The sequence below is a fragment of the Mytilus edulis genome, chromosome 8, assembly GCF_963676685.1.
Source record: "Mytilus edulis chromosome 8, xbMytEdul2.2, whole genome shotgun sequence".
NCBI lineage: Eukaryota > Metazoa > Mollusca > Bivalvia > Mytilida > Mytilidae > Mytilus > Mytilus edulis.
Window position 1 is genome coordinate 35,046,760 of NC_092351.1, and position 12,472 is coordinate 35,059,231.

At 29.8% G+C, this 12,472-nt stretch overlaps 1 protein-coding gene across 1 annotated transcript in view; it reads left to right on the forward strand.

The window, feature by feature from the left end:
• The window catches only part of LOC139484058 (uncharacterized), a 33,256-nt gene extending 21,086 nt beyond the window's left edge, over positions 1–12,170 (forward strand). Inside the window, exons 3-4 of the mRNA XM_071267781.1 lie at positions 8,593–9,099; positions 12,160–12,170. Of these exons, the coding sequence (XP_071123882.1) occupies positions 8,593–9,099; positions 12,160–12,170 (518 nt within the window). The remainder of the gene's footprint in view (positions 1–8,592; positions 9,100–12,159) is intronic.
• The last annotated feature ends 302 nt before the right edge of the window (positions 12,171–12,472 follow it).

Here is a 12,472-nt window from a genome sequence, read left to right on the forward strand (position 1 = left end):
GAAGCTGCGAACCTACTGACTTGGGACAATTGCGTATTTCTGATATAAAAAGTTATAATTGAAAAAAGTTATTGCCAAAAACGAAAGTCTGAACTATCAAACAATTAGATAGTATTCAAATATCTTAATAAAACATTCTTCCATTATTGACAACAAAATCCCAGATGTAAAGATGTACTAAGTCAGAAGCTTGTTATTAAGTGGTTGTCGTTGTGTTGTTCATAATTTCTTTTCTCCCGTTTCCATATAGGTTATATCGTTGGTTTTCTGTTTTAATTGTTTGAAATTGATTTCAAAAACTTGTAATTATAAAAGAAAAATATATGATATAATCAAAGTATTTTTTGCATTAAAACATATTTCTATACAAGAGACAGACAGTTTAACTTGCATACCCGTAGCCAGGGGGGTTTGGACGACCCCCCCCCCCCCCTTAAAAACAAATAAGCACTGTTAAAGTCAACTTTCTGTTCGAATTGTGACTGTCAAAACCCAGTAATAAGTAGTAATGACGTCGACTGGACCTGGCCGTTATTGAAATTCTTGATAGTATTTGTATATTCCGAAGGCATACTAGATATTTTATGGAGGGAATCAACCTATTAGTAATAAGGCTAAGCTATTGATTCAAATCAAAAAAGATGAACGATGTATCAGTTTGTGACGTTGCTTGTCATTACACTCATGCTACTTTCGTAAATCATGTACACATATATAATAGACTGTCAATACCACCTTGGTACGTGTTGAACCTCTCGGAGGTTTAAAATATAAAAAGTGAGATTAAATTTGGGCCGTTTTTTCTAACGTATTCATTATGACATACATTATATTCTTTTAAAGACTTTTTTATTGTAGAAATTAAGCTTTGATATGAAAGGAAATTGTTTTTTTTATATAATATACATTTTACAGTTATATATATTAAAGGTCATGCAATTTCCACATTTATCTAATAAGTCATTCATCAGCTAACCCTTTTTCTTTAGTCCAATCATTGTATACAACTGATTTATTACCAATCTAGTGTATATGTCATTCTAAGATTTATCTTGTATATTTTGAAAATCATTCCAAGGATCAGATACTTCTTTCAAAAATTGATTTTTTAGCATATTATTATTAAAGTTTTGAACTATTTCAGGGTAATTTAAAACCTGTTATGAAACACCTGCTTTTTACATTAATTCTATATAATCTTTTCATTCTTAGATTGATAGTTTAGATATTTATTTAGAAACAACAAAAGAATATGAAACAGATTATTTTATTCGTTCAGCTTAACAACACTAAATCATATTAAGCTTGATACATTATGTATCTATCATTAACCTATGATGAGTTGATATACAATTCATGGTTTTTTTCTTTCTCAAGACTGTTGTACGTGTAATTGTTATAATTACACCGCGTTTTAGTACATCATTGAAAATCAAAATCATATTGAAATATCAATTCTATGATTATACGTGTTTTCTACTCGATTGTAGGGTATTATTTGTATTGTAGAGTTTTATTGACTTTAGGTAATGAAAATATGTCTTATCCAATCTCGACAAAATATCTGACAATCAATTTACTGCACAGTTTAAACCCGATTAAGGCAAGTATACTTAATTTAAAGGGTTTCAAAATTTTAAAAATTGAGTACGGATTTAAAATTCAAAGTCTTATTTAAATTCAGGGAACGAAATTAATGTGAATGAAGTGTAACGTCATAACGATTGCGTACTTCAAATTACATTGCTTTACATAGAATAGCATCACTTAAGGTAGCACAATACAAAGATATTTTTACTTCCAATCACTAACCTTTGAAATGCTGCAACTTTCTTATGAATGCATAGAAAATAATAAAAGAGGTATATATAGATAGATAAAAGATTAATCTTTTAAATGGTTGCAATATTTTTATTATGCAATCATTATGTAATCAATTATTATGTAATTAGTGGCAAAATCTGGGTAAGTTCACTTGAATGAATTTAGCTCTATCATCTCTTTGACTATACAGACAATTTAAACAAAATCTTAATCAACACATCATGGGCTTCAAAAGGGTGTCTCAGATTGTCTCTATTGTATTCCATTCTCTCATAAATCTCTAATTAGTGTAAACATCCTAACCACATAAAAGAAGATAATGTTTAATTAAGTGTAAAATTTGTTCTATACATTCTATCTGAAATCTGAGACACCCTTTTGTAGATAATGGCCATAGGAACAACATATAATAAAATCAACCCTCTAGGGATACATATGCAGAAGCTAATTTCATTTGAATGTGGAAATTTGGTGAAAAATATTTTAGACACAGTTAACATTATAATTGGTTACATAATTGTTGCATACTATTAACAATTGCATTTATTTGAAAGAGTAATCTGTTAGCTATCCAAAACTACCACTTTTATAAATTTTCAAGCATTATTAAGAAAGTTACAGCCTTTTAAAACTTGAGAGTTGGAGTAATAAAATCTTTGTATTGTGCTACCTTAACAATTGGTAATTTAGACAGTTTAATGAAACCGGTCATTCATACAAAATTTCATATGATTAAGACAAAAATATGCGTAGCTTTAAACAAGTCTGTGAACGGAAATTAGAAGAAAAAATTAAGTGATGAAAATTTAAATTAACGTAAATTCTATACTTTCTATTAATTCTAAGATATGTTTATATTTAATCATTATGATTTACCTAATTGTGTCTAACAACGTATACACCTTACATTATTTAATGTTTCGATAGACAATAGTTTCGATAAATTATATTTAATACTAAAGGAAACTTAGTACAATGCTGCACACTAAGAAAATTGTTAACAGCAATAGTGTGCAATATATTAGTCACATATTTAAAAAAAAAAGAACTGTAAAAGTGACACCATCCAAACAAAAATAATATTTACGGATCAATCATACCAACAATACCTATTAACATATGAGGATATATCGATTTGTTCATCAAATGCTTAATTATTGTTGTATATACCATACGTTAAAATATACTGTTGAAATTCATGATTAACAAATTATGTTCTAGTTTTTATTGTTAATTTTTTTGTGCCATACGTCTGGACATGTTGGTCTATTTCGAAAGCTGTCCATTTATATCAGCTTTGAAAACATACATTTGAAAATTGTAAAAGTTATTCATGAATCCTTATTTTATTTCAAATCTTTTTACTTGATTGTAATTTTCAGAGAAAAAATTGAATTGCAACTATTGCATTTTTTGCAGTGTTAAGACGTTAGGTTTCTATTAAATGTTCATGGTTTTTTTTCACTGATTTTGATCGTCTAATAAAAACAACGAACAAACAAACAAAGATCGGTGACATCTCAATATTTACATATCTGTAAACTTTATCACTTCTAAATATAAATCCCCTGAAATTCACATTTCAAATTGTCAATACTTCTACCTGAAATTAAACAAGAAACCTATTGGTATTTTGTTAAAACGCATTGACAGCGTTTTGTCGATAATTTCGGCAATCTTCACCGATCAAGTGTCATCCTTTCTAACGTCATCATCAAGTCGCTGGTTTCAAATGTAACACAATAATATGAATATTTTAAGTTTAGTATAATAATCATGCAAAAGAAAAATATGAGACTGACGTTCGTTAAAACAAACTATAGTAAAAATGATCAATGATAAATGAATATCCAGATTATAAGAACAAAATTTGATATAAAGTTGCCATAAATGTACAGAAAGTTACTGGGACTTATGAACATGGTGAATATGGTTCTCAAGACAGGTCATCTGTTAAAATTTCTACTTTTCTGTGTATTGACTTTTAAAACTGGCGGTAAGTAACGTTTTAATTACGTTGTGTTGTATAGGGGATATTAAGCTTCTTAATGATCAAAATTGGTGTTTGTCAAACTGCTTAATTTTTTCTGACAAAACGGTTGGTTCAAAATTTTTAAAATTTTGATATTTTTGTTGAAGGGTCATAGTAAATACTTTGTCAAAATTTAATGAAGATTAAACGAGCCAAATTAATTTTAGTGAAAGTGTTTGGTACCACCTTAAGCTATTCTTATACAATTTATTTCTAAAATAATAACTACTAATAGTCCAGCAAACTCAAAAAGTGATACAACAACGAGCACTAATGAATATTCAAGGAATAATATATATATATAAGAAATGATGTAATAACAATTTCAATTTGTTTTTGTATTTTCTTTGTGATAATGAGTATTTTTCGCGACTGAATGTGCATGTCTTTGGATATTGTAAATCTTCTTTTTTTCCAGAAATTTAAAGTTTCTTCATGAATGTTGCTTCTGTATTCTCCTTAACACTATACTTAGTTATATTGATATAAAGAAAAAGTGGAATGGTATACATGCTTAAATGAGAAAACATCCACCATGTATAACTGGACGAGATGTGTACTGGTCCAAGTATAAATTTTTGACGAATATTACAGATTATTAAAAACACTATGCACAAATAATAGATGAAAAAATGTCAAACACTTTAAAAGATTAACTCCTTGTCAAGATAATGTAAGCTCTAATACAAAATAAAATGATTACAGAATGCAAACAACTTGAAACATTGATTGCATGCTCCTTTTTATTACAAGCACATGAAAAAAAATGGAAGATTGTGTAAGTGTTTGCGTAACAGCACACAAAAGAACAAACTTGTCTCAATAAATTTTGAAATTGCACAAAAGATTCATGTGATTGGTTAATAAGCTTTCAAAAAGCTTTTAGTGACACCGGATATTCTAAGATCGGTAGTTTGTCCTTCCTTTTGTTAATTTAATCTTGCGCTACTCTGAAGAGTTATGATCTTTTCAACAGAGTTTGGAAGTTGGTATAATACTATGCTGCAACACAACTGTCCTAGATCAGATTGATGGTTATGCCCCGACGCAAAATGTTAAATTACGCCACATTATTCTTTGTTATTGTGCACCGTTCGTAAAAAAGGAGTCTGTAGTTATATATTTGATATTATTGTCTGTAATATTTGATTTTCCTCTGTTGTGTTTGCATTATAAACTAAACATTCTCCGAAATTTTTTTGGCATAAATTTTGCTTTCGAAAAGTCAAATATTTTTATACTAAATGGGTAACAATAAATAATAAGTCAAAGGAATAATAAGAAAAATATCCACAAAATAAAAGATTTCGATCGAACATTCTAAATACCAAAAAAAACTATCTAAGTATAATTTAATTTTGGATGTAACGCGTCTTCTGATTGGCTGACTTTATTTTGTTATGAGCCCATAGACATAATTTAGTCATGTGACCGTCACGTCATTAACGTTTTTTCATGGTTTTCTACGGTTTAAAATGGAATTTAGAATTAAATTATAAGAAATAACTGTAATATTTTTTCTGTCTATTCGAAATAAACTAAAAAATGTGGTGCACACTGTTAAATAACCCGCTACGCGCGTTATTTAGTGTGCACCAAATTTTTTATGCTATTTCTTCATAGACAGAAAAAATATTACAGTCATTCCTTAAATCGATTGAATCCATTTAATGAGCTCCTGGTCCTATTACCAACATATTTATTGATAACACTAATTATAATCGTTCTGAACAAAAGTTTAAATCCTTTAATGTCTATTTTGGTCTTTATGCTAGTGGTTACAACACATACACTACAAACTTACTTGATAAACTCGACTGTAGTCTGAACTATACTTGGCACTCACACCACATCTTCCTATATCTATTAAGTCTTAACTTGTACTCGACCTTTACTGGACCAGTACCTTACAATTGCATACGTGTCTGAATATTTCTCGACATAAACTGAACAATGATCGACCTAGTCTGAACCATACACAACCTATAGTCTGAACAATACTTGACCTAGTCTAAACCATACTCCATTAATATAAAAAAGACGATGTGGTATGATTGCCAATGACAACTGTTCACCAAAGACCAAAATGACACCGACATTAACAACTATAAGTCATCGTCCGGCCTTCAACAATGAGCTAAGCCCATACCGCATAGTCAGCTATAAAAGGACCGAAATGACAATGTAAAACAATCCAAACGAGAAAACTAAAGGCCTTATTTATAAAAAATAAATGAACGAAAAACAAATATGTAACACATTAACAAACGACAACCACTGAATTACAGGCTCCTGACTTGGGACAGACACATACATAAATTCTGTGGCTGGGTTAAACATGTTAGCGGGATCCCAACCCTCCCCTAACCTGGGACAGTAATATCCTTTAAGTCTTAACCAACCTGCACCTACTTGTTTTGTATCTATCTATTGTATTTTATCAATTTAGGAACTGTTTTTACTACAGCTACTTCCCCTGGCTATAAATTGAACAACAATTTGAAATTAAAAATGTATCCAATATAACATTGAAACAAAATCACAACGAACATATTAATCATATTCATCAACACTAACATTTATTTATCCTGCAATTGGGCGTCCTACTATACAGATACAGCCCTATAGATATCGCTAGGCTATATCTGTATACTATACATATATCGCTTTAAAGCTCCGCTCACTGCCGGACTGAGTATTGTATTAACATGTGTGACCTCAGAACGTATATTGCAGTCGCATTAAAATGACATATTGTTTGACCTTATGCGAATTAACGATTACTTTTGTACGTTCTTTTTGTTTTCGAACATTTATTTAAAGCAATAAGAATTACACGAATTTTCTAATAACATTCACACATGAACAGCAGTCCTTTTCTGCGATGACAATTATCGATTTCAAAACTTGAATGTGCATAATTGTTTAACAAAATTAACCATGTCAATTTTAGCATGCATGTTTAGTAAATTTAAAGTCTAAAGCGTAGGAAAACTTGTACACTTCTGTTTCAAATTGGACAATGTTTTGTTTTTTGTTTTTACTGTTGAAATTAGTTGTAATGTTAAAATGGATAATTGTTCACCTTGAGCGATGTATTATTGTTGACCACTCGAGCTTCTTTTTTTGCGAACCCGTCTTCAGCTGAATGTGTGAGTATAATATTACTACGCGGGTCTCAGGGGATTTCAAATCGAAAATAAAACAAGCTGATCAAATAATCTCAAAACAGAATTGTGACTAATATTTCCTATGTTATTTAAAAATTTGTATGTTTGAGATATATTTTATGATTATTGGACAAGTTTCACCATTAACTTAAGTCAAGTATAGATTGATGATGTCAGTTAAGTTTAGTTAATAATGCAGTGAAAATTTTTCATATTAAAATAAACATGATAAAATAGTATCAAAAGTAAAATCACAAAAATACTTAACTCAGAGGAAAATCTAATCGGAAAGTCCATAATCACATGGCAAAATCAAATGACAATACACATCAAAAGCAACTCAATAAATTTAAAAAAATGTAAACTTTGTTTTGTTTAACCAAGCATTTGATATAAATTATGATAAAAGAACTTATATAGCAATCCTTCGCAATTTTTCGAAATAGGAAATATGTCCGAAAGTTACAGTAAAAATATATTCCAATTGAATTTAAACAAGTTATGTTAAAATTAAAGACATGGCACACAAGAATCACTTTAATACTTTTTAAGTACATAGGTACATGACTTTTTTATGTATTTACAGGTGAAAAGAAAGCCCTGTGTTTCTTAACCTCGTGTATAACCTATATAGTGAATTCAAAAGTGCTTGCTATAAAAGTTAAACAGGATGAATTTTGAATGAATCTTATTTATAATGTTATATTCTCTGACCAGGGGAGATCTTTTTAATGCGTTTGTCCTATGCAGGAGTTATTAATTTATATTTCACCACTAATCAGAAGAACAATTTTATTAATCTCTTTAAATGTTTAATCCGTTGATGAAATATATAACAAAAGTACATGTTATATATCCCAAATTATAATAATGGCTACTTTCTTGTATAAGGTAAAACAATTTAAATGATTTTGTTGGCGGTTAATACCTTATTAAAAAGAAAATAATATAACTATTGTATGTAACCGTGAAACCTATGTAATTGTATTAAGGAACGTAGGAAAATTTAGATTAAAACAAAACATTCCAAATAATTAGCACATTAATAAGGCATACAGTATATGTATGTTTTTTTTAGGTAAAAAATGAAAAAAAGTTAACAAATATCGAAAACTTTAAAGTTCAAATTTTAAAATTAATATTTAAAATAACTTGACTTAACGATCTGTATTTGATAAATCTATAATTGTCGATGTTGTCATATCAGTTAGGAAATTATTTATTTTAACATTTAGAATTAAAATAAAAAATAAAGACTAGTTTGACAGTATGGTTGAGACTGGTCAACTATTGTTCATACCTTCAGACGAGTATGGTCAAGATTGATAAAATAGGGACTATTTCCAATGGCAAAGATAAGGACACAGTACAAATAATAATGTTAAGTACGGTTAAGTCTGGGGTTGAGTAATTTCGAGTAAAATTTAGACAATTCAGACTGGTCGAGTAAAAAATAGTCGAATACAGATATAGGCCATTTCAGACTTTTAATGGTTTGTGGTGATAGTAGAACCATAATTATATATATAGGATTAATACCTGATTGAATATGTTTATATATTGAAGGTGTATATATAACAACCATTGTAACGACCAAGGTCAACGATCAGGTAGGGTCATGGGGTACAGCTGATGTCATGGACTACACTATTGACGTAAATAAGTATAACCTGGACCTTAGTGGAATAACATCGTTAGTGTTCGAATTAAAGCGATGTGGTCGAGCACATGTCCTTCTGTCAAGTTCTGATGTCAGAAACTCCGCAAAACCGCTGTATGAGTTTGATATTGGAAATAAAGATTATAGCACGTACATTATCTATCGCTCTGACGATTTGTTAGATCCTGAAAGCAGGAATTATGTTGATTTTCTGACCCCTAATATATATGACTGCACAGTGTATCTACCATTCTGGATTAGTTGGGCAGAAGGAGAAATTAAATTAGGGACTGGAATTGTCGTTGGTAAAAACGTGTTGGGATATTTGACAAATTCACCTCATTTTGAAGTGAAAGCTATTGGAGTATTAACAGACTATGGTAGATTAGGGAATTGGAGAATATATTTTGAAGGTAATTTTGAAATTTGCATTTGATTTCAATTAATTTGTTTTTATTCTGAATTCATAAAATTAATAAATCTGGTCTTTTTCCAAGAAACGTTTACGTATGTTTCACTTTACAATTAATAACGGTTCTGTCCACCTCCACTTTTATTATTGTTTTTCTCCAATTACAACTGCATCAATCTAGTATACATATCTTTAAGCTATGTCTGCTCAATAAATGGAAACCAAATCATATTGCACATTTGTTTCATTTTTCAAGATTATGTCTCATAATTTCTTCTAAAAAAACAGTTTTAATACATTTTTACATATCACAAAATAATGTTGATTTTACAATTTTAATAACTGAATGATTTTTGGTTGATTTGCGTCTATTGGCAACTATTTCTTGAATATTCAGGATGAAATCATTTTCAAAATACATACATAAATCAGGTCATGTAATAGAGTGAAAATTGGGAAATGTGGACTAAAATTTTAATACGAGGGTATATTGAATAAAAAATACGATTCCCAAATAAATTTGCGTATGGATTCCTAACGTGCAAAGAGTGTGACACCTACTTTACACGAGGCATTGAATCTAATATCTAAATCCTGACAGTGCATTGCTGTTTCCATGTATATCCCACACAGCAAGTCAGACGAGCCACTTTGGCAAGGGTTTTACTTCAGGTAGGAAAAAGACAAGGTATCCATTTTCGTATTCCAAATACACCTTTAGGGTATAAACATTGCAATTGTGTGCATATAGTACGAAATGAAATGTTCGATGAGTATGTAATGTTTAAAGTCATATGAAACCTCAAAACCAAAAAAAAAGTTATGCATATGATTTTTTATAACAAAATGGATAGTTGTCATTATTAAACTTATGTTCATATACTTTTTTCTGAAGAAAAGTCTTTAATTTGTCCACATTAAGTAGAAGTTTACTCTTTTTAATTGCTTGCAGTAAGGGATTCGCCGACATATTTTCCGTATTCAAAGTGACCTTATCATGACCCTTCTCGTAAAAATCCGGTGATCGAAATACGCATGGATCTGTCACTGAAATAAACTATTATCTGATTGTACATGTTATACACGTGCTCAAGATCCGTGATCTTTGTTGATTGTTTACTGTATGGTAACAATCGATAATCTACGACTTCAAAACACGTTAATTGATGAACTGCCATATTTTCATTTCATACCAGAGAGAGAGAGAGAACATTTACGATTATACAAAAATGATAAAATCGTGCACAGCAGACTAGTTTTATGATATATACATGCATTAGTACAATAATTGGAAAAAACATGTTTTCACCGTCACTCGTTTCATATGACTTTAATCATAAAAAAGATATATAGTAATTATTACGTACATTTTTTCGAAAGTCTGTGCATTTTTTTATGTACATTTTTCTTTTAAATTATTTCATCCCGTGTTTTTATTACATGTATTCACAATGCACTTTCAAGTAGAAGCAATATACAGTTTGATTTTATTTAAATTTTTTTTCGCACCAAAAGCAACAAAAGGTAAAATTCATTTATGTATGGGCTAAAACAAAGAGTCATTAATTGAACTAAATACAAAGGTCAACTTGGAATATTGTTTGTAGGAGGAGATGAGGAGGTAAACCTGTTGTTGTGCTGATCTAGTTTTTTAATTCAAATTATTTTTAGATTGTAACAAATCATGAATGTTCCAATGGACTTGATATCTGTTTGTAGTACCATATGTTCGTACAAGTATCTCCAATTCAAAACGAACACGCTTTTTTTCCAATTCTAATAAGTGGAAAAAAAAAACTACCAAATATTGCGTATTACCAATAGATAGAAAGAACCTAAAAGGCATGAAGCCAACACAAGTTAGTGTCAAAAACTACTTACACATTTCTCATTTCAATTCTCAATTTCATATTGTAGCAAAATAAATAATAATAAATATCAACATCAGAACTTTTAAAGGAATACCAGTTACATTGTTTATTTAACGCACATGCCCTTGATCAGGTGCAATATTTTTATGATGCAATAAGAATCTTCGCATGCAAAACTTAGCACTTATGTTTGTTTAAAAATAATTTATGATTAGCCAGACAGCACCCTAATTGTAAGTTATCATTCACGTTCGAAAATAAAATCTCTCCATATGCTATAGGGTTTTGAATAAAGCTTTCGTATAAAAGTATTAAACACATTTTATATAGTTTCAGACAAATTAACTGGATATTTTGACAGCTGTAGTATGGATAATACCAGGTCTGATATGGTTGTAGTCGACGACATGACATGTTCATAATTAGAGTGTGCAATGAGCTGTGATATGTCAAGGACTTGTATTGGGTTCAATTTCAACAGTGCCATTACCAGGTTCGTCTTAAAAAACAATCAACTAACTTTTCCTTCCATTTTTGTACAAATGCATTAAAATAATCATACAATACAATCAATTAAATACTCTAACTTCACTTATATATTACTTAAAATCATGTCCTGAAAACTTTCGAAAGACATGGTCCGTTCTCAATGCCAAACATAAATTCTGTTAGGGAATGCATAATAAGTTAATAAATTTACATAATGCTTACTCGTTGTTGTCAATTTAACGTAAATCTATGCGACTAGCATACAAGTGAGAAATGTAGCTGGCTTCATAACAAAGATTTATCCACCATTAACTACATTTGGAAATTCAAGCATCAAGTCAGAAATGTGACAGTTTTTGTCCATTTGTTTAAGGTTTTATTTAGCTATTTGATACCGTACTTTCTGATTCCAATTTCCCTTAGAGTTCGTTTTCGTTTTGTTATTTTACTTTTCACCAAAATCAAATTATATGTGTATTCATTATTTCAGCAGTCATTTTTTATTTAATTTCAGATGTGAACTACTCTCCTTTGGATCAGATTTCGTGACAGACATACCACATCACATTGAAGCCGGATGGAAATTTTACAGTCAATGTCTCAAGAAGAAAACTGCCTGCCTTGGGTGTTTTTAGACAGAAAACAGTCTTTGATAAGGATCTCATTTGATTTTTGATTTTTGATTTTTTTTTATTTTTCAGATATTTATTGATGTACTGTAGATTCCTTTACTTTCTAAGATAAAAGTTTTTGTGGTTGAGGAAAACTTGCATTTTCGTGGATATTTGATTCCTGTAGAAATTTGAAATTCGTTAGACATTGATTCCGTCGTTACTGTGTATCCACAAAGTTCACAAATAATGGTTTCCAACTAATAATAATGAATCGACTATACTTTTGGTAGTAAAGGGACAATTGTAAATCACCAATGTCCGAATCTTATAAATCCAATTAGGAAATATACGAAAGCTTTAAAGAATTACATCAGCTCTACACAAAGCTAGATCGAGTGCT